At 43.5% G+C, this 23,963-nt stretch overlaps 1 protein-coding gene across 3 annotated transcripts in view; it reads right to left on the reverse strand.

Moving 5' to 3' along the window:
- GPC3 (glypican 3) overlaps positions 1–2,344 on the reverse strand; it is a 458,636-nt gene extending 456,292 nt beyond the window's left edge. For all 3 annotated transcript variants that reach the window (XM_068962139.1, XM_068962138.1, XM_068962137.1), the window contains exon 1: positions 2,011–2,344. In XM_068962139.1, coding sequence (XP_068818240.1) covers positions 2,011–2,185 — 175 coding nt within the window. In that variant the 5' untranslated portion in view covers positions 2,186–2,344. The remainder of the gene's footprint in view (positions 1–2,010) is intronic.
- Positions 2,345–23,963: the final 21,619 nt, after the last annotated feature.

The raw sequence follows: 23,963 nt of genomic DNA on the forward strand, positions 1-23,963 counted from the left end.
TTCCTATAGAGTTTGGGAGATACTTGAGGAAAATGAAAAATCTCCATCACAAGTCCCTGTTCTCTACATGGAATATGGCCATCCTTAGGCCAGGAGTAAGGGAACTTGTAAGAAGGGAGCCCAGGCCAAATCTCATACACACGGTGTGTGGGCCCTCGCCATACTTTTATACAGATGCTGCAAAGAGGCAGGCAGCCAGAGATCTGGGGGAGGGCAAGGGAGGGTGAGGGCCTGTTTGAGTCTCTGTAGAGGGGGGTTGCTAAATGAGTATCTGTGCATTGCCTCTGGTCTTTTTTCCTCTTTTAAGTACAATCTTTACTCCTTGGCTTCAAATCTGCCCAGTGTGGCCCCAGCCCCAACCTTGGACCGATTCATCTTGTGGGGGCTCATCCCACGAAGACCAGTTTTTACATTATCAACAAAAGCATGTCTCTGGCCTTAGCAATCTAATTACCACGGCACTTCGAGGGGAGAGAGATTCGCCCGCTGTTTCAGCTCTGTGGAACTGATTCATAGGTTGCCCCTTACAGCTCCTGCACACGCCCACGTGGTATGTTATTAACACTTAACAGTGGAAGAGGTAGTTTTACCCTCCCGTAGAGCAAAATCCTGCAAAGCAATATTTAACGTACGTGCAAATGTATTTCAGTCACCAAAAAGGGTGACCAATTACCTTTGCAACTAAACAGCAGGCTCGCTTGGCTCTTTTCATCCACCTAAAGAAAAGGCTGAGGGCGCGCTGGCTGCCTAGGTAACCTCCCGCTAGCGAACGCTCGCCGGCAGCGCCCACAGGGCGCGCATCGCATTCACAACTTGGCCCAACCAGCAGGCCCGCCTCCCTGACTTGTTGAGAGCCACGAGCCAAGTTTTGGCGAGGGCTGCTCCCCGATCCCTCGGAAGCGCGGGACGCGCGCCTTGGTGGATGCATGGGTGGTGAAGAGACCCCGAAGGCCACAAACGTTTTACGGTTTGTGAATACAACCAGCCATTTCTTAGAGCGCACCTCTGATAAATTAACCTGTTTGAAGCCGACTCTTCTTGCCTGCATTGTCAGTGTAGCAACTTGTCCTAATTGGATTCTAAGGCAGGCTTTTAGGACTCCAACCGTGGGACAGTCAATCACACAAGGCCATTAATATTCATCTGTTGACAGCGGCAGCGCTCAGGGAAGGTTAAAATATGCCCTTACAACACGATCTGCTTGTGCTGAACAAAAGGCAAGCGTTCAGAAACTTTCCTCCACCTAAAATCATCTTCCCTTCAGGGTCCAGCCTGTAAAGAAGGCAGATGAATTTGAGAAGGGGAGGAGTTAAATCATCTTTGGACTCTTGCTCCCCCGGCCAGCAGCATGGTTTTGGAAACGATTTTGCCAGCCTAGAGAACAGACGCTGTTTTGAAGGGAAAAGGCTCAGTCCTCCTCATTTGGGGGACCCTCCTACTCAAAAGTTTCCCTCCGCGTGTCTTTACCTGTCACTGCGGATTCGGAGATCTGTCCTCAACTTTGCTTGCACTTGGGCCCGCGAGCCTCGGGAACCAAGGCTGCAGAAAGGAGGGCGTGAGGGCAGGTTGGGGAAAGAATGGCTGGAGCCGCGGTCCAGCTGAGGCTGAAATTCTGGCATGTAAGTGTGAGCGAGGGTGGCAAATTCCCGAGGCACTAGCTCGGATGTGCGGCGCCAGTTCGCTGAGGCTAGGAGAACCAACTCCAGCCTTCCCGCCCTACCCCCCTCCCCAAAAAATGGGCGCCCGCTAGAAGGCCATGCTCGCCGTTTCAACCACTCGCATCTTCGCTGACAGCCCAGCGAGCCTGGGAGATGCGGACACGGTCCACAGATACCCTTCTTCTCTTCCTCGGGAGACCTGGCCGGGCTCGAGCGCGGGGACCACTCCCAGGTACTCAGCCGCTGGGCTCACGATCGCGGCCCCGCAGGGCTAGCGCGCTCGGGTTACGGCCACCATGCGCCCCTTGGCTCACCGCCCAGCGCGGGGAATGCGCGAGGGACGACTCCTCACCTGGCACCGGGGTTTCAGGCACCCATTTGAGTCCGGGCTGCAGTCTCTGGAAGAAGGAGCGGACCTGGTGACAGGTGGCGTCCGGCGGCGGCGGCGGGGGCTGCGCCTGTCCCGGGCAATCCAAGCTGAGCAGCATCGCCACCACCAAGCACGCGGTGCGCACGGTCCCTGCCATCCTGCTTCGCGGGGAGCGAGGAGAGAGTGGGAGAGTGGCAGCGGGGGCGAGAGAGGTCCCAGGACTCGGCAAGCCTGGCAGTGGCCCTAAGGAGCTGGAGACGTGCCGCTACCCAGCCGCTGCAAAAGTTTCCTCGCAGCTACCTGGGCGCTGGGCGAGGGCGGGAACTGCTTGGTGGCTCGGGGCGGGGCGGGGCTGACCGTATTGGGGCGGGGCGAGGAGGGACCGGGCGGGGCGGGGCGAGGCGAACCGCGCGGCCAGGGGGCGGTGGTGGCCGCGTGGCCAGCCTGCGGGCGCGGGGCTGCGGGAACTGCTGGGGTACCGCAGTGTTGGGATCCCGCAGGAGCCGCGCGAGAGGAGGACGCGGAGCGCGTGCGGTGGCTCCTGGCCGCCCAGCCCAGCTGCCGGCTCGCCGCCGCTCTACACAGGGCGCTCTGGCATAACTACTGCAGAGGGGCTGCAGGCTCGGGCGCGCTGATTGGCTTCCCAGCAGCCGTCCCCTCTGACTGGCTCCGAGAGAAGTTCCCCAGCCTCACTCCTCCTTCCCGCCGCTCATTGGCCTACAGCCGAGTGGGCTTTTCCCTTTAGGATTTTTGCAACCTCTCCATCCTTCCTTGGGGTGCGTGGAGGTCCCTGGCCTCGGTACCCCCCTCTCCCAGCCAGGTCCAGCTCATCTCTGGCCACCAGAGCCTCCCAAGAGGTCTTCCTCCTCCGCACAAAATCCACTTCTTCTTCCTGCTCTCTGAGGGGCTTCCCTCAATTCCTTTTCCCAACGCAGCTCACAAACCTACCCCACAAATAGTCACATTCAGGGCAGCTGGGGACCGCTGGCGGAGCGGGGGGGGGGGGGGGGGAGGAGTTCACACCTGCCTCATCTTTGAATACTATAACTAAAAATCTGACAGCCCATGGGGTTTAATTTAATAGAAGCACACAAAGTCAGAGAAGGCACCTGATCCCAGGATGTTAAAAGAATGTCTCCTGTAAGGTAGCCCCTGGTGACCCTTCATGAAGCAAAGCACAACTGGTGACAACAAGATAACCTGAGGCTTAAAGTCAGCCTAATTCATTAGAAAACCGTTTCACACAGCAAATTCATTGAGCCAGAGCTAGCCTGTTTGAGAGGTCTCCTACCCCAAATCCCACCTCTCTTGCTTAAATTTCATCATTTGAAATCCGGTTCTTTGAAAATCACATACCTCTCAGAGGAGAAATGCATTTAGTCATTACCCATAAGTAGGGATCTTTAACTCCCATATTCTTTCTAGTGGCTCACACACACCTTAGCACAATGCCTGGCACATAGTAGGAACTCAGTAAGTATTTGTATAATGAAATGACAACACCTCAGTGTGAATTAGTTTATCATCTGATCCTATTGTCTCTGATCTAGGGAGAAGCAGGTTCAGATAAAGACAGGAAAAGGAGAGCCTCTACCCCAGGAATTCTGCAGTGAGTGCCAGGCAATGGAGGAAGAGGTTGTGTGCCAGAACTTGTGGGCTGAGAAGAGAGGCAAAGGAAAGGTAGGTGACTGAGGGGCTCATTCATACATTTAATAACAAATATTTGAATTGCTGCTACATGCCAGACACTGTGAGGTACAAACAATGAGATACAAAGATTAACCGTTGGTACCTGACCTCAAAGATCTACGGGTCTTGTGGGAAAGACAACCAAACAGAAAAATGTCAACCCAGCATGTGGTAAGTGCTAACATGGGGGCAAATGCAAAGTTCTAAGGGGTGAGAAGGCAAGTCACAGAAAGCTTCCCAGAAGAGGTGATATCCTAAATTCAGGCTTGAAAGACCACTAGGAGTTGAAGTGAGAAAAGAAAATGGGGGGAGGGTGTTAGGGGAAAAGAAGCAACATGAACAAAGATTCTGACAGGAGAGAGCATGACCCAGTTGGATGATGGGAGGTGCAAGTAAGGGTCTCAGGCCGGGGAGTTAGGGAAGCTAAAGCGGCAGAGGTAAGCAAGGGTCAGATTATGAGTCCCCAAACCACGCAAAGGAGCCTGGGGAAGCACTGAAGGAACTTCTAAGCAGAGGAATGATATGATCTTGTTTGCCCTATGAAAATATCTCTACAGCAACATTGTGGGGATTGGCTTGGAGAAGAAAGCAGATTGGAAGCAAGAGGCTGTGAAAATAATGCAGACAAGAAATGATAAAGTCCTACGGCAGAGGAGACTTGGAAGGGGAAAACACTACTGGAGATATTTAGGAGATAGAATTTAAAAAGGCACCGGGTGGATGCGGGGGTTGGGAGAGAGGGATTCAAGGACGGAAGGCTCATTCATCCTTTTTTCAACAAATATTTGAGTGCGGCCTACGTCTCTGGCATTCTTCTCCTACTTCATAATTTTGCCTGGGGCTAGGCCTGCTCCTGCATTGAACATTTGACAAATGACATATCCACTTTAAAAGAAACACCAATTAAGAGTCATAATTTGGCTGGTGAGTTTGATATGTTCCACCTGTGGAGCCCTGTGACCAAAGGGCAGATTGGAAGGCAAGCATTGATTGAATTTCATGACCTCGCAGAGGAAGACATGACCTCCCATAAATTCATGATCTTCCAGAGCTCATGCAACTAACTACAAAGGCAACAGTTGTTTTCAACTACTGGGTATTGAGTACCTTGAACAGAGGGACTACGACTTATTTTTAATGTATACTTTTATATCTAATATACTTTATATGAACCAGGGCAGTGCTTCCCTAAGTGAGGTGTGTGAATCTCTGGTGGTATGTGGACCAGTGAAGTTTGGGTTTGTTTTTTTTTTTTTTTTAATAAATTTTTGTTGTAATGTGGATCAGAAATGTATGAACATGCATAGTAGTACATCCAACCCATGATTTCATTAAGACAAAGTTAGTAGATAATACTATGATAAATTGACTTAAATAAAACTGAGTTAGCTTTAAAATTTTTTTAATAGTACTGAGAATATGAGGATTTAGCAAAACTTGTGCAGTGGTATGTGAAAGAGTAGAATTTGGACTTCGGTCATAAGCAAACTCACCCTGAGGTTTTGGCAAATATTTAAGGTTTTGGCCTTAAAGCTTCTGCTCCCCCTACAAGCAGCTACTTGAGGGCTTTAAGCTGACCTAAGGTAGGGGGTGGAGAAGGGAATGGCAACCCACTCCAGTGTTCTTGCCTGGAGGATCCCAGGGACAGGGGAGCCTGGTGGGCTGCCGTCTATAGGGTCGCACAGAGTCGGACACGACTGAAGCAACTTAGCAGCAGCAGCAAGGTAGGATTAATAAAACTTGCTAGGCTTAAGGACTGGTTGCATTTTTTTTATAAGTGACTCCCAAAGACTTTCTAACGTTTCAGTTCCCAAGCTAAGACTCTGCCACTGGGATTTCAGGCCCTGGAATAGGCACTGAAGAATAGGCTTTTGGTCAGGACAGACTGCAGGGACACTCTGGACAGCTGTCCATTCTGCCAGTGTCCAGTGGGTGTGGAGTTTTACTGACAAAATCCCGTTCCTTTACCAAACTATTAAAGCTGTTACTTTATCTGCTACATATTGCCAAGATGGGTGACATAAAATTAAATATGAATTTTCTTTTTACATAAACAACCATCTTACTTTTCAGGGCTCCCTTCCTCATTTTCGAAGTCAGGCCAATGACTCATCCTTACTCTTCAGATGGAAGAGACAAGGAGAAACAATCAGTCTAGAAACACAAAAGGATGTGCTGATTGAGCACCGGTGTTCACTTTCCACAATTCATGGCTCTGTGCTTTCAGGCCCAGTTGGAAGCATTTAGATAACACCACTGGGCCCCATTTTCCTCTTTGGGCCTCAGAGGAAGGCTACCTAGCACAGCAGGCCCCGAAGAACTTTTCTTCACCTTTCGTTCCTAGTCTCTAGTTTGAAAGAATTCGAGAATTCCCAGCTGTAGCCGGCAGCTATTATCTTGCTGTAGCTGGGAGGAGAGTCTGGTTCTATGACTCCAAAAGCAGCATAAATCAAGGTTTCTGGGAGAGGGTTAAGAAAGGGTGTTCAACAGCTGCCGCCATGGGAGGGGCTCATATATAGCCATGCATACGGCCACACACGCACACATGGTTTGTTTTGGGCCCAGCTCCCCTTGCCACCACCCCCCTTCCAGGTGATGCTGTCCCTCCCCATTCCCCTAAGGTACACAGTATCTTCTCCCCTTCACACCACCCTCAAAACCTCCTTTCTGAGCAGAAATTTTGAACCTCATCTGCTCACAGTGTATATGGTTGATGGGATACAATGGGGCTGCCCACCCAGGGTAGGGGGTATTTTCACAGGGATCAAAGCTTTAAACCAAAGGAACAGGGCTCTAAAAACTGTGGAATTCGAGGCATTTGCTAGTGGGAAGGGAGTGTTTAAACTGAGGGGCAATGAGGCCTTTTTTGGTACACCTGAAATCACATCATGTAGACAGTTGCTTATATGTTAGACTGGTGCTGCTCACAGTCAACACCTCCCTAGCCACACCTCTGTGCTCGATGGCACACAGCCACTTTGTCTCCTTCTCTTGCAGTGTATGACTCCTTTGTGGGGCGGACGGGAGGGGAGGCGCCAGGCACACTGATCCCAATTCTCCCAAATGTATAAGCTATGATCAGAGAATGAATTATGGTCCTTTGGGAAAGAGTGTTCATTCATTCATCCCAGCCAGCAGGCCAGTGCAATGTAAATGGTAACTTTGTAAGTTGAAAGACTTAAAGCCATTTTGAAAATTGCATAATAATCCTAGGCAGAATTTGGCTCCATGTGTGTGGAAAATTAATAGACCCAGCTGAGATGCCTGCATTATGAGTTGTGGATGGATAGCCTCTCCCCAGACCAGGACTATACTTTGCCCTCACTAAATCCACAAAATATCCTGAGGTTCTTGTAAGTTAAAGTTCAAGACTTTGAAAAAGACTATTGAGATTTTTATTTGTGGCATCATGTTGATTGCTGCAAATAAGAAATTATTCCATTCTGTCTTCATATGTATAAAGGATATTGATCTAGATTCCTAACATATTTCTTCATACCCTTAGTCCATTGATTTTTTTTTGATTGGGCAGATAAATGTATATCTAACATTTTGTCTCTATTGCATAAGATAATCAGTTTTCTACTAAAATTTAAGGAGCTTGTAGTTAGGTGATTGAGAAGATAGTAGCCTTAAGTGGAAAGACTGGTGACGCCTGAGGCCTGGCTTTAGGTGCCACATGGCAATTCATGAATACTTTGTTTTGCTTTGAATTATTGTGTCCCCAAAACTCAATGGTTTAGGTAATGTAATATGTTTATTTGCATGTATACTGTGTAGAATCTATAAGTAAATTTGCTAAGTTTTTTCTGGGTCTTTTTGCTCTGGAGCCTGGGTGCCCAATAGGTCAATAGTTGACCTCTAACCATTGACCACTCACATGTTTGCTTCTCTCAAGGCCTTTTCCCACCCCCAGAGCTCCCTGAGTTCCCAACAACATATGGGAGGGAGTCAACAGCCACCACGGGCAGCAATTCATACTTTCAGTGGCCTCGTCCATCTGACTTCCCAAGCCTCACCCACAGTACCAAGTCTAGGGGAATTTCAACAGTAGCATCCCATAAGAAAAGGCCATCACCCCACTGGTAACTCTAGTCATTGTAAAGTCTACCCATTAGAAACTGTGTTGTTCAGAGGCAGTATGGTTGGGACCTGCAGCCAAAGGAGGGGAAGAGAAGTGCTAGATGGTTCCATCCCCTACCAACCAAGCCCAGAGGCTGCTACACTTGCTGTACCAAAACCTGGGGTGACCACTGCATTTACCACATTGGGTAAATGTATATTTACCTTTTTGTCTCTATCATGACTTTTGAGCTTTAGATGATCAGGAGTTCACATTAATATCAGAAAATAAAAATAATATTAAATAAATTGACTCTTCACTACAAACTGTTTGAGAAGTATTATGCCAAGTATGTGCACAGTGCCTTGGCCCATGGTAGTCACTGAGTAAATGTTTTTAAATAAAGCTCTGAAATGTTTTTCTTTACAAAAATAAATTCCCACATTCCCTAATTATAGAGAATTCCTATTCACAAGGCATAAAAACTTTCCAATAATAGGTAACCCATGTGAGGATAAATGTGTAACTAAAAGATTTCTCCTACAAAAATTATCCCATAGGAACACTCTTCTTCTTTGGCTCACACTTATTCAAATAATACTCAGGAGACAGGAAATATGGTTTGCATGAGATTTTGCCTCTCAGTAGAACTTGGTGTAAATTACGGAATGGAGGTTGATCTCCACAACCTTCATGTTTTATTATATCCATTATTTTCCCCCTAATTTATGTCATGTTTTCTGCTGTAAATGAAAGAGACGCTTGCCTGTGTACAAAAACATAGCGAACATACCAAAACAAAACAAGATGATAAGATCCAGAGGGAAGTAGGCTTCCTTGGAATGCCTTCATCTCATTCATTCTCATGTCAGAAGTACAGCAAGTCTCCCCTGCCATAAATAAATTGCATGTCATTACTCAGAAGATTTAAGCTCTGTTGGATGTCTCCAGTTCTTCCCTAACTGCTGTTAAACTTATGCTTAATACCATATGGTTTGTTAGCAGCTTTTTGTCTCATATTGTTCTGAAGTTGTTTCATGTGAGAGTACCATGTCTTCCCAAATAGATTGGAATAATCGAAGGAGCAGAGGAGCAGCAGTCAAAAGCGCTGGTTTCTCATTCTTATCCTGCCTCTCTGAGCATTGTGACCCTGAATATGCAACGTAACATCTCTGAATCACAGCCTCCTTAACTGTAAATTGAGAATGGCCAGCTTCATGCTCTCCAAGTTTCCTTCCACCTCTGACAGTCTGTGTGTCTAAGATTGTGAACTCCTTGAAGGAAAAATTCTTGTACTTCTGTACCCAGAATCTAGAGCAGTGCCTAGGATATAGTAGGCCCCCAGTACCTATTTATTGAATGAAAGGCTGAATGCACCTATAACACAGACCCCAGAAATGGATTCATAGGAGATTCTCAAGGTATATTTGTTGATTCCTTAGCACTGTCTTTAATCAAAGTATTGTGTATAACATTTAAAATCTAATTTTTCTCCTAATGAGCAGCACAGTAATGCTTGTTGTAAGCAATATTGCAAGAGTGGAAATATAAACAGACATACTTCCTTTGTGTTTTCTTTATCTCCAAAAATCTAAATTAGAGATTTTTATAATTAAGTCATTAAAATTTTTAAATAACTGAGGCTTTGATGTTGACTCTGTAAGATTGTAAAGTACTAAAGGTAAGAGACTATGTTTACCTAAATCTCAGTATACATGGGCCTAACAAATTACTTTGTTGTTTGGAAATTATGGTAATAAACTTTTAGGGGGCTTTAGTATTATCTTTCTGAACTGTATTACATATTTCCCTGCCTTAGTAAACAAAGTATATGAAATCTAATCTATTCTTGATGTTCTGTTATATCATATTCAATTTTTATACTAGGCTATGAATCTATAGAAATGGTGAGACAGTAAGCTGAGTCTATGCTGAGTCTATGGCATGGCATGAAACTTGCTTTCTTAAAAACAATAGGACAAGAATTCCCTGTAGGAGGACTTCCCAGTGGGTAAGAATTCACCTGCCAATGCAGGGGACACAGGTTCTATCCCTGGTCTGAGAAGATCCCACATCCTGCGGGACAACTAAGCCCACGTGTAACAACTACTGAATCCCCGGTGCCTAGAGCCTGTGCTCTGCAACAAGAGAAACCCCTACAATGAGAGGCCTATGCATCACAACTAGAGAGTAGCCCCCACTCTCTGTACCTAGAGAAAGCCCACATGAAGCAACAAAGATCCAGCACAGCGAAAAACAATTAATTAATTAATTCTGAAAAAGAGTGCCCTGTAATGATTTATCCCTTCTTCTTTAACATATGATGTAGAATGTATAGATCCTTGCCCTCCTGCATTAGTCTGCTATTTACACATTGTAATACTGAGGTCAAAGGCTAAGTTAGCCCTTCCTAGGATGTTCCTCTGATTTCAGCACTAGTACCTTCAACCTCTCAGTCGATTTCAACCCACCCTCCAGTTTACTTGCTTTAACTTATGTTGCAACACAGTGATCACAAAAGTCCACACAGCGTGGTGGAGTGGGCATAGGTTATGCAGTTCAATAGTTCCAAGTCCAAATTTCAGCTCTATTACTTACTAGCTGGGGGACCTTGGACAAGCCGCCTTACCTGGTTGAGACTTCACTTACAAAATGAGGATTAAACACTTAACCTCAGTTGATGAATGGATGAATAGATAGATCCATGTGATAATACAAAGAGAACACAATGCTACTTATAGAAAATAGGCAGTCAGAATACTAGTGTCCACTATAATATTCTTTGAGCTTTTCTGTATGTTAGGAAAAATTTAACCTTGCAAGGTCTTTGAGAGACTAGAGATAAAATAGGTAAAGCTTCTGGCATGTTGTAGGTATTCATATTATTCTATGAACTTTAAGGCTATTTCTTTTAAAGGCCATCAAAGCCAGGTTTGTTTGTTTATTTGTAATAAACAGAACAGTCATTATGCTCTAGGCACTGGTGATATAATGATGAGGGCAAAATTTTTGCCCTCATGTACATTTTCCAGGTTTGTTTTAACCATCAGAGTGAGCAGGCATCTTCAGTTGTCAGTTCACTGCCAGGCTTACCTCAGTGCCAGCACTGGGACTCCCAGATTATCAAGGTTTGACATGATTCGTAAGTCTGAAGGAGGCATATGCTCCGAGAGGGTCTCCTTGAACTTCACAATCTTGGCTGCTGCTCAGTCCTCCTTCAGCCTCCCTTAAAACAGGTCCATGTGGAGAGTATAAGAGCTGAGCAGTGTTCACTGATGGCCAGAGTCCATCAAGAGACCTGCCGCAGGCCCAGGAATTCTCAGACACCGATTTGCCATTCCATTTCCCAGGGCTTAACCTCTGTCGTTTGGCCTCCCCAATTACAATTACATTTCCAGACCTTTTTTGCTTTTTTTTTTTTTTTTTTTTTTGGCCTTACCCTCAATTCCCAGCCTTAGTAATGGCTCGTATTTCCTGGATGTAACTACAGGAGCTCAAATTCACTTCTGAAAAAAAAGTTTTCAAACTTAAGCTTGCAGCCAGATCTACCCTAGTTTTAAACTTCACAATCATACTCACATATACTCACATCATTTCTAACTTACCATTGTACAGAAACATCATGATATATTTATTTTTCTTTTTTTTTTTCTGCTTGATACTAGGCTATGAATTGACTCTTCTTCAGAGGAAAAAGGCCAATGATATCCTGACAACCGGAAAGAATGCCATTCTCTTGGCTGATAGTCTGCATGTGGAGGGACAACATTTCACACACAGATGGAAGGGAAAGTTCATCTTCCTCAGTATAACTGCTCCTATGGCAAAAAAAAGGTCATTTAATCACATGGGAGCAGCTAGACAAGATGATAATATAAAGCAGGATTCTGTGTGCTTCTAAATCATCGGGGCTTTATCAGCTGCCCCTACACCACTCAAGGATGGGAAACCCTGAGACAGTTAAACAGAAACATCAAAGAATAAAGGATGGATGTGCCTGTTGTCCTTTTGTATATTTTCACAGATATGGCTTAGTTCTTGCCTCTAAAATGAGAAGAACAGCAGGTTATCTTTCTATGAGCAGTTGTGTTCACAACTGAATCTGAAATCCAGGGAGAAATTCACTTTCTCACTTTAGTTTTGCTGCAAACAGAACTTGCAATATTACTGATTACTTTAACACAGTCATTATATTTAGTGTCATTAATACTAAAAAAAAAAAAAAAAACTTTAAACCTTCCAAGTTTCCTTAAACCCATGCTAATATTATAGATTCTGAAAACTGAGGCAATATATCTACTCATATCATTTTTCCTTAGAATTTGATCTTTGGGTTTTTTAAAAATTCAACAAACAGGAATTAAAATAATGGTAGCACACAGTGCAATTTTGTGAGCTGACAACAAACCTCTTGATTTGGGAAAGAAGGGCCAAGTTTTCAGGACTACCTATTATGTAATAATCCCAGTTAAATTGTCTTCTTTGAGAATCTCTTGTATTTGTTTAAGACTTCATTCTTCTTACAAAGGGCTTCCCTGTACCTTATCTGGATTGTTCTTCCCAACAGCCCTCTGAAATAGATCAGGCATGAGATAGATATGATTGCCCCCATAATATTGATGAGAAAACCTCTGAGATTCAGAGTAAAGTGATGTTCCCAAAGTCACATAGATAGCAGGTCAGCAATGGAGACAGGGCCATAACATGAGTCAGATAGCTCCAATACCTCCCAAACTACAAAATCCCAACAAGCCATGTGGCAGTGGTTTAAAACCTAAATGTCATAGGCAAAATCTTTTGAATGTTATCCAGATGTCTCTGAAAGCCTCACAGGATTCAATACGCACCTTAAAGAGCCAGGCATGAAAAATGACATGTTCTGAGAAGCACGCCACTTTGAGATTTACTAAATGAGAGAGAGAAGTTGGGGACAACAGAGACAGAGCCAGGTTTCAAACAGAATATTTCTTTTGCTCTTCGATTCACTGCAAACAATGACATTAGCACAGGTAGAAAAGGCACCATCTTGGCAGTAGAAAAGTGAGTTTGGATCATATAATTCACTAGAAGTTTGTGGGATAAAAGGTGGAAGGCATTTTGGAAATTGCCCCTGCAGTGAGATTTTAAATGTTTGAAGAACCTTTTCTTCCTTGTAAGGTGGTTCAGGGGAAGGCTGTCCCTGTTCTATTGTCATCATGTTATCAGAAAGGCAGATGAAGAAATTAAGTTTGAATGAAGTAGCCTTTGAAAGCATCTGAACTGCACTTCCTCATGCCAGCGGAATTTGACAGCTAATTATGGAGCCCATAGATGATACAAAACTCAGAATTTCTCAAAACGTAGTAGTAATGCCTGAGCAGGGAGAACTGGTTACATTCATTACAGGAAATTCAGTTTCCCTCAGGAAAAGTGGTTCCATGGGTCAGAGTCAGGCCTCATGCTTGGAATTAGGGTTTCAGGTCTGCCTGAAGCCCTCTTCTTCCTGCCTTGCTTTTACAGACCGAGAGAAGCACGAAGTCCCTCAAAGGAGAGCTCCCCACAGTAAGGAAAAGTTAGCCTAAGAGGGAGCTAAACCGATGATGCTGAGTTGCCAGAATCCCTCCACAGGCCACCCAAGCGGTGAAGAAATTCATGGAGAGAAATAAAGAAAGAAGAGACCCACAGCCGTGAGCAGAGCCAGCTGGGAGGGATGTTATTACTTTATTTCTGTTTTCTTAACTATGTGCGTGTGTGTGTGTGTGTGTGTGTGTGTGTGTGTGTGTGTGTGCGCACGTGTGCGTGTGCATGTGGGTTGAGGGGGAGGGAGGATTGATTGCAGAAAATGTCTGGATCCACAGCACTCAAGATGGAAACTTTTGTTGATATAATTTCTCCTAACTTTCCTACACCTTCCTTCCCTTCTACTCCATTTCCCCAGTGGCTATCAAGAGCTGTATATATCTGACCACAAAACATCCAGTCAGTTCAAGTCAAAAATGCAGCCAGCCATCTGGATTGACTCAAACTCTGTCTACACACACCAATTGGCTTGGGGGTAAAAAAATGTAATTCAGTGGAACAACTGGTTATTTTTAAAACAACGAGTTGAATTCAGACAACCATCCAATTAGTTGATTTCAAAATGCCTGTTTGGCGACATGAAAAGGGTTATTTTCAAAGGGCCTTGTGTGTGCATAAACAACCTGAATGCTATTAAATTGACGAGCTATTTCGGAATCAAGTAGATAAGGCCAAAGCGGCTGGACTCTGTTTATAAAGGGGAAACCTGTTAGCGTAGCAGTCCATCAAGCACTCCAGAGGGTGACACCTTCCGTTGGAAGGCTGAAGTCTTTCATTTGACAGCGGCATAACCATACCCTTCTCTTTGCAGAAGCAAGCATCTCATTCTTTTTTTAGAGAAACCTCCTGTGCACTTCTTCCTGGACGTGCCACACTAGACAGAAGGCCAAAGATTCAAATAGACCCTCAAAGGCAAATGCTATTGGGTTAACTATTGCCACGTAGCACATTTCCCCCCACACACGGTGATGGTAACTCGATTGTCTCTCCTCCTTTCCAGGTTTCAGTCTCACTGCATACAGCCAGAAAGCCTCTTCTGAGCCATTTGACCCGATTCGTGATGAGTTGAGTCAGTTTAAACCACGCAGCTATATGTTCCTGAGCTTTTATCCCCCTGAAATGTGAAAGTTCTTTCCCAGTGTTACATTGCTAAGAAATGATTTAAGAAAAAAGCAAGGACGAAGGTCTCCTCCTGAAGAGAATTTTATTTGCACTCCCCATGCTTTGTCATAAAGGGCATTCAACTGTGTTAATCATATAAGAAGTTTTAGAGAAGCTCTCTTTTTCACATTAGGCTTAAAACATCACCCCTGAGGTGGTGCTGATGGCTCCCTTAGAAAAGATTTCTTTGACATCTAAGACACAAAGGACTTCAGCAAATGCTCAGAGTTAAACGAGTGGTGCTTAAGTGCTGACTCTCCATCCCCAGTGACAAGCATTTACTAAGCGAAACTTTTGTTACTGCAAATGTCTTACTTGGGTGTGTCTTAATCCTGAATGTTGTGGAGGTTTTGTTTTATTGTGTGTATGTGTGTATGTGTGTGTGTGTGTGTATGTGTGTTTAAAAAAAAAACATTTATTTTATCAGAAAGGATTCTCACAATGGAAGCATTCATTGCCATGGCTGTGGCTGAGTCTTTAGGTTTAAGACTGGTTAAGCTGCCCCAGGTAAAAGTGTTTACACAGCGACAGAAGTATAGAATCACAGCCCCTGAGTTGGAGGGGGCCCCATTAAGCCAGTCCTTGCCTTCAGGCATCCACGCCAGAGGAATAGTCACCTTTCTCTTTAAGATCTCCAAAGACAAGAACTCCACATGTAGTTCTTTTATTATAAAAAGTGTGAACTGTAAAACCTATTTACAAGGGAATAATATTATAATCCATCTTCAAATTATTTCCTTTTTTAAACATTTGCTTTCCCAAGCTTTAAAAAATTAATACAGTAAAGTTTCCTTTCTCCTCTGAAAAAATCCTTTCAATAGAAGCATTTCTCCTCTCTTTGAGGACCCACATGGGACACTGCTCTCAGGAAATTCTACCAGAGATCCCTATGTTTCTCCTAAAAAGCAGCTTTGCTTTCATCTTATGGATACTTTGAATCAAGAGATGTTGCCTCTTTCCCTTTGACTGTTGGAAAGCTCAGAGCCAAATGTAGAATCAACGAACAGGACCCTATCTCAGTTTCACCCACTTTCCTTCCTTCGCTTTCTCTTCATCCAAATTTCTTCACTTAGTTGTGTTTTTTGCTGTTGTTTCTGGGATTTCTGGATTGGTCTGTTTTGATGTTTGTAAACAGTTTCATGAAACAAGAGCAGCGGAGGCTCTGGATCCTAGCTCTACCCTTTCATAGTTTAACCTAAGTCTCAGTTTCCTCATCTGTAAAATGGAGATAACAATTGTAGTTTCTCCCTCATGGGGTTGCTATAGGCAGTAAATAATACAAGTATAGTGCCAAGCAGATAGTATCCATTATTAATAACTATGTTACCTTTAATCATTTTGGGAGCAAGAAGGGCCAAAAAAATTATTATTCCTCAAATCAAATTTTCAATGTTTTATCCCACTTCTCCTTCTGTCTTCTGCAGGAATTGTCTTTCAAGTGAAATCATTTGATGTTTCACACTTTGATGAAACTCCTACTACCTTACAGGAGAGTGCTCCCCAAACTTCTTTGATCTTATTGGAAAAGACCCTGATGCTGGGAAAGCTTGGGGGCAAGAGGAGAAAGGGGCGACAGAAGATGAGATGGTGGGATGGCATCACTGACTCGATGGACATGAGTTTGAGCAAGCTCTGGGAGATGGTGAAGGACAGGGAAGCCTGGCAAATGCAGTTCATGGAGTTGCAAAGAGTTGAACATGAGTGAGCAACTGAATAACAACAAACAATCCAAAAAAATCACTTATTAAAAACACAGATTCCTACTCTTGGACACCTGAAATTACTGTGGCATTGAGCAATCCAAGGTCTGATGTTTCTGGGATTGATGTATTCTATATTGGATTTGATCACCAGCTTTTTGTGCAATGCATGCCAAATTGTCTGTACTTTCTTCCAAGAATCTAATCGCAAACTTCCAAACTTGTCACTAATATTTTATTTTTGTTTTTGTGCTTTCCGTTCAGTGACTTTTTGTACTTCTTTTTATTCTTTTACTTCCTGTCCTGCTACATGTGTGAGCCTATCTTTTTTCCAACTCCTGATGCTCCTTTGTTGTACCAGCAGGTCCTTTTCTACCCCTCACCCCCAACACTTCTTTGGTTGAAGTATATCAGAGCTACAATTGTCATTTGTATCTTTTTGTGATTAAATGTATATGGACATTATCACAAAAACAGTTACTCAATTCCAACCCCTTCTTTGGGGAGAAAAACATCTGCTGCCTTTTTAATTTTATTGGCCTGCTTGATGGCTCTACAACCCAGTGAAGAAGGAGCCCCACCCACCACAAGGCTCTTCATCCTGCTGGGGAAGCCATACATAGTTGAAAGACCAAAAGTGCAAAAAAAAAAAAAAAAAAAGATTGCATCCGCCTTCCTCTGTTTTCCATGGATAAATGCCAAATCCTTCATACTTAAACTTTTCCCCCCTTCCTTTATTTTGCCTCCCAGTTTTCTTTTGAATGAATGAATAAATTGTCCAGCCCTCCAAATTTTCTTAATAATCTACCTCTGTAGCTCATTCCAGTGTTTAATCACTTTGATGAAAGAAAGAAAGAAAGAAAGTCTTGCTTACTAAAATCCTAAAAATCTTTCCTGCTTTATCTTAAGACTGTTGGGCTGTTTCCCCTTGTTACATGTGTGTTGCTAGGATAATACAAGTATTTTCAAGATGAATTCTCTGCCAAAAGATCTTGCCACTGAGTCATCACCATCCTCATCTTTTTAAAAACATGAGCAAGTCTCAGCAGCACTTCATTCACGTTAGTAAACATTACCTAGGGAAAGAAAGAACAGGCTTCAAGAGCATGACATCATCATTAAAAATAAATGTTTACTGAGTACCTACTCAGTGCATAGTACTGCTAGTCCTAGAGACGGAATAGCCATCTGCCTTTAGGCACACCTGCACACGTATGTACTCCCATGTGCTAAATCCAGAGAAGTGGCTCACACTAGAAGGATGACTGGAATTCCAAGAAAGGAGTAATTCTGCCCAAAGGGCCCAGGTGGTCACAAAAGGTAAGACTGCAAGCCCTGAGGAAAGAGTAGCAGAGAGCCTGAGAGAATTAATGTGAACAAAGACCAGGAAACAGGAATGAAAATAGTTTGGGGGGGGAAACAATTAGGAGACCATTTGACGGGAGCAGACAGTTTGTGTAGACTGGAAGACAAGTGGGAGACAATAATGGAGCGTTAGACCTTAGTCTGCTTATAGAGGACCTTGAATGCTAGGCTAATTAGTGTTGCCTTATCCTATAAGCAAGAAAGAGTGCCACCCTCACAGATAAAAGAAAACAGACCACTGGGGCTTCTGGGTACCTTCGAGGAAAGGAAGCAGAAACTAATTACAAGAACTTTGTGAAATGGCTTGCGTTTGTGTAACTCTTCTCTGTATCTGTGACTTTCTTATTCCCTTGAAGTATCAGCACTGGGATTACCGCAAGAAGAGGATAACAGGAGAGAGTACAGCCTACCCCAAAGGAAGTGAAAAGGACCCTAAGGAATGGAATAAGTGGTGGTGGTGGTTTTAAAAGTAGAAAATAGACAAGAAAAATCTCTGAGGCTCACAGAAGGAAAAAGAAATGCTGCATACCTGGAACCAGCATAGGACTGCCAAATCCTTTGAGGGTTTTGTGAAGAACCCTAGGTATTTCCCTACCAGACAAACTTTTGCAATAGTTATCTCATGCTAACTTAGGGGAGGGACCTTGAATGGGCATTGTTACATGAATGCACCATTTTGTGAACCCCAGAGAACTCCGAGAATATTCTGTAATATTCTGTAAGTGGAATTGACTAGGTATGAGGTAACATCTTAAATCCCCTAATTTGAAAGCACTGCTTGGACCATAGTAGCTCCCCAACTCCTCACTTCGATTTGATGCAAAAGTAAAATAAAATTCTTTTCAGTCAAGAGCTCATTTTGCCCTGCCAAGATAAGCAGTTGATTTGGATAATCAAGTACTGCTCTCTGCTCTCTTCCTAATTCAATATGGCTTCAGTATTGTGAATGGGCAGCTGTCTGTCTAGGAACACAAAAAGCTTCTGTCTCCGCTGATCTTTATTTCTAGCTGAGCTGCTCTTTCTTGGTCTTAAATTCACCCCTTTCTCCCTTTGCAAGTAGGGTATCACCAGTGTTTAGCACAGAGTAATGGGGAAAGACCCTGTTGCCTCCTTTCATCCACTCTGCTCACGAGTCAAGAAGACAGGAAACATTGCTTTCCTCACTGACTTTCATGATCATTTTGTACTTGATACATACTAGATATTCAGTAGTATTTGGTGAAAAAAAATAATGAATGTCAGGTGCTATCCTAGGTTGGTTGCTATCCCATTCTGGGCATTCAGCAGTAAAGAAGAAGAAAATAAGCAAAAATCCTCACCTTTATGGAGATGACATTGTAGTGAGAGACAAGAAGGAACCATAAGGTCTCAAGTTATATCAGACATAGCACTGAGCACATGGTGAGTACCCATTAGATGTGTGGTGAAATGGGAGACTCTAATATAATAATGCATCTACTTTATGTTTCTCTGCCTCCTCAGTCTCATTAAAAAAAACTTATTATCCTCAAAAAATTAAGAATATAATTAGCATATGATCCAGTCATTTCATTCCTATGTATATGTCCAAAAGAACTGAAAGTAGAAGCTTTAGCAGCTATTTGTATACCAGTGGAGAAGGAAATGGCAACCCACTCCAGTATTCTTGCCTAGAGAATCCCAGGGAAGGAGGAGCCTGGTGGGCTGCTGTCTATGGGGTCACACAGAGTCAGACACGACTAAAGCGACTTAGCAGCAGCAGCAGCCAGTATTCTTGCCTAGACAATCCTGTGGCCAGAGGAGCCTGGTGGGCTGCTTTCCATAGGGTTGCATAGAGTCGGACACAACTGACGTGACTTAGCATGCATGCATGCGTTGGAGAAGGAAATGGCAACCCACTCCAGTGTTCTTGCCTGGAGAATCCCAGGGACGGAGGAGCCTTTTAGGCTGCCATCTATGGGGTTGCAGAGTCGGACACGACTGAAGTGACTTAGCAGCAGTAGCAGCAGCAGCTCATAGCAGCATTTATGCATACAAATAGAGTATTATTCAGCCTTTAAAAGGAAGGAAATTCTGATACACGGTGTAACTGGATAGACCTTGAGGACATTATGCTGAGTGAATTAAACAAGCCACAAAAAGACGAGAAAGTAGAATCGTTGGCTGCCAGGGGCTAGGAAGAGGGAGGAATGGAGAGTTTCTCACGTTAACAGGCATAGAGTTTCAGTTTGGCAAGATGAAAAAGTTCTAGAGCTCTGTAGCACAACAACTTGAATATACTTAATATTACTGAGCTGTACACTTACAATGATTGTGATGGTAAATTTTCTGTTAAGTGTATTTCACCACAATTTTAAAAAATTTAAACACTTATTAAACCTCTTTTTGTGAGCATTGTTCAAAGATTAACAAACACAAACCCTTTGCTGAAGTTTACATTGTAATACAGACCCTTCATGATGTGGTCAGGCGTGTCAAGGCCACACAGGCAAGAGAACACAAACATTCAGCCCAGATATGGAGAGGCAGCTGGGTATTTACATTACCCAACAGAGCAAAGGTGAGTGCATTTTGGGATGGAAGGAGGGCAGGCTGTCCATACAGGGTAATTTGACTAGATGCTGCCCCCAATACATTTCTCAAAAATATATCAACGCCACAGCCTGTCATGCATTCCAAAATTATAGGCCTTTTTTCAAATCTTGAAGGATTAGGATCTTCCACAACTCCTAATGAGTAGGCAAATGACCCAAGAAGGGACCCGACTGGTTTTCAGCTAACAGTTTGTTTCCTGTTTTTTATTACAGGGCTCCAGGATGAGAGAGGAAGCAGTGAGGGGGAGGACAGGAGATGGGTGGGCAACCAAGATCAGCTTTCCACTTTCACACCCAAGTGAAGGAGGCAGGGAGGCAGACGACACTGATGTGAGAAATCCACCCTCACAGAGGCTCTGAGGAGCTGCCCTCCCCTCAAATAATGGAGAGTAAAGGAACACTGTCTCTAAACGTTAGCACTGATCAGCTTCCAGAGGTAGTGATCTCCATTCCTGTGACCAGAAGGACTCAAGCAGAGGCTGGGGTGGGGAAGGGGTGTTTCTCCCAATTCTACATTCTCTGCTTCTCTTAACTTCCTTTATCTCGCCCCACAAGCAACTGTATGTGAGAGATTCTAGGGAGAGATCTCTTTGCATTCCCCATGAAGAAAAAGTTTGCTGGGCAGGATTCTTTAAACCATACTGCAAATGCATTTCTATCTCCTTAAAGGAACAAACTTTTTAAGGACTTCAGCACATGGTTTATGAGTCAATGGAAACTGCTAATAACAAATGGGTCTTATCTATTCTAGAAAGCAAGTCTCTGAGAATCTCTCTTGGGAACCATTGTGAGCAGTTAGTTTGAGTTATTGTACACATAGACTTCAACTAATAAAAGGGCATGTTTTAAGACATTCCAGAATTCCAACCTGTCACTAATTCAGATTGGCCTGCCTGCCCCCACCCCCATTAGTCCAAATAGATGAGATTTTACTGAGGCAGATTTTCAAGTAGTTTGCAAGTGGTAAGGAAGAAGAGGTTTCTCGTACCCTCTCTCTTAATTTGAAACACACGGTTTGACATCGCACTATTAGGATCAATAGGTGACCATTTTCCCCAACTTGTTATTTACCTTGGTTCTCACTAGAAAGTTGTGTTACAACAAAAATGAGCACTGAGTTTCTTGCCAAGTGCCAAACAACTTTGTTTTTCTTCTTTGGTTTCATAAATGTTATTAAGCTAATGTCAAATTAAGTTAGCTTTCAAGCATTTGGGCTTCAAACATGAAGCTCAAATGCTCATCAATAAGATAACTTAGAGGTATCCTAGAATCAGGTAACTTAGAGGTATCCTAGAAGATGCTCTGGCCGGTCATGCCCTTTGAGACATCTCTTTGGATTGCAATGACACCTGTGACGTGTTACTTTTGAACAATATTTTCTCGGATCATCAAGCTATGAAGTGCATGCTCAAAAAAGTGAGCCATACGTCATTTAAGGGACATGTGTAAAGAGACTATTTAAATAAGAATTTCATTTTTCTAATCATATTAAGAGCACTTCACCTCTAAAACCTGTGGGAGCCTATCGTGCCAAGGGTTCTAGTCTGTGTGCAGTAGCTGGAGTTTCCCAGGAAGACATTAAGCCAGGTTCAGAAATTTTACATAGGTCTTTGGTTTTATATATGTGTGTATACACACATACATACACACACATATGTCAATTGATAGTTGTATTCATATTTGTTTCCTATATGGCAAGAATTATGACTTGCTGTTGAAAAAGCATTCTGAGAGGCCCAGGAATAAAAAAGAAGCAATGATGCTGCTCTGGTTCTGAGTCTCATCAATAGAAAGGGAGTGTTAAGGCATGGTGATAGGAGCTTACCTGGCTAGTAGCAGGTAAGACATGTGACTCAGGGTTTGAGGTAGTTTGGTGCTAAGAGGAAAGTATTCTGAACTGGGTTTTGTAGCCCAAATACTTTATCATCCCTTACCTCCCAGCATGCACCTCATGTAATAAGCTTTAAAAGCTTATGAGGCAGGCAGCTTATAACAACAAAGGGATTCCCCTTCCAAGAAGTTTCCGGCCTGAGATGACACACGTAGTACAGAAATGTTCCATTGTTAACCAATGTAATATATGCATTAACTGAGGGATAGAGGAGCATAAGCGCTTTAGCTTCAAAGGCAAAGTCTAAGAATTTGAAATGAACAATCTTACAATTAAGACTTCAAAACCAATTTTCAAAGTACAAGTAGATACAAGCCAATAGAAGAGGGTAAAGTAAATGCAGGATCAGTGATGCTGTGGCCAATGGAACAAAGAAGCAAATCTTAGGGAGGCACTTTTCTCATTTAAAAGATGCTTTTTTTGCTCTTGCAATTGAAATACACTACCTCCTCTATGAAGCCTTTCCTGTCTCCTGGGCCACTCTTTCCTTTTGGTTGGACTTCCCTGGTGGCTCAGATGGTAAAGCATCTGCCTATAACGCGGGAGACCGAGGTTTGATCCCTGGGTCAGGAAGATCCTCTGGAGAAGGAAATGGCAACCCACTCCAGTATTCTTGCCTGGAAAATCCCATGGACGGAGGAGCATGGTAGGCTACAGCCCATGGAGTTGCAAAGAGTCGGACACGACTGAGCGACTTCACTTTCTTTGCTTTTGGTCTCACTGTGCCCTGGTACACACTCCATCACATCACCCATAACAACTTACTGCATTTCTGTTTTCATGTCTGTGTCCCTGCTGGACTTCCAGGACTTTGAGGACAAGGTCCTCTGATTCTTTTGTGTGTCTTCATCACTCTAATTCAGTACCTAGTGCATAATAGGTGCTCAAAACTTTTTTTGAATGGATGATATCCCATAATGCCCTGTGATGAAAAGAACCACAGCTAAATAAATGTTCCTGTTAAACTTATGTCAAGCCAATTTAGGGCCCTGCGGAAGAAAGAGAACTGTAAATTCCCAGGTCCTAAATCAAAGGTTGAAAGCTGGCTCCTCCCTAGCCATAGCTCCTTGATATGGCTCCTGATTAATAATCTGTTACATCCTCAGAAGGGGTCATTTTAAGGTAACACAGAGGAGCTCCCATGACCTATTGACCTTTTATATCACCAAAAAGGAGCTAACTTTGGGTCAAACCGTGGCAGAATACTTTGCTGTGATTTACATATTACCCAGAAACCTTTGGCTTCCCAGAATTCATAATAAAAATACCAAATCCCCAGCAATAACTTTCAAACTCCACAATTCTTGCTAACACAGCAGAGTAACACTTGGATTCTATGCCAGGCCTCCTGACCTTTTGTTAATTGCAAAATAAACAGATCTCCAGTTTAGAGGGGCCTTCTCCTTTTATGGGCTCCCTGCAGGGTAGGCACTGCTTGAATGGTATTTATTTCGGCCATATTTGCTTTCCAACACTTGTTCAGAGCAGGAGGCAGGTGTCTGGGAGTGGAAGGAACAGGGGTTGGAACAAGAGGAGAGAAGCAGGTGCCCTCATATGCTGAAGTGCCCAACTTATTCTTCAGAAGAGGCTGACATCCTAGAATGATGTATGCAAATGAAATTTTATTTTAAAACTCTTCAAAAAGTGTATCTGAGCTCATACTCTTATGCTTCACCCTGAACTCACATGGCTCACTATGACAGAAGCACAAACCAAAAGCTGAGGGAGCAGAGAGGAGAGAGAACTGTTCTCCTCTGGCCAACGCTAGTGATTGACATAGAACTGAGCTGAGGAATGGCTGTGGCGGCATCATGAAGATTGGCCACAGGCTTCAGTATTGCAGATTCAGAAACTTACTTTTATGAGTTGCTCTAGGGCCAATCAAACTCCAAGGGACTGATAAACAAGAAAGTCAAGTACTAATATAAACTTTA

This window comes from Capricornis sumatraensis, chromosome X (assembly GCF_032405125.1).
Source record: "Capricornis sumatraensis isolate serow.1 chromosome X, serow.2, whole genome shotgun sequence".
Classification (NCBI taxonomy): domain Eukaryota; kingdom Metazoa; phylum Chordata; class Mammalia; order Artiodactyla; family Bovidae; genus Capricornis; species Capricornis sumatraensis.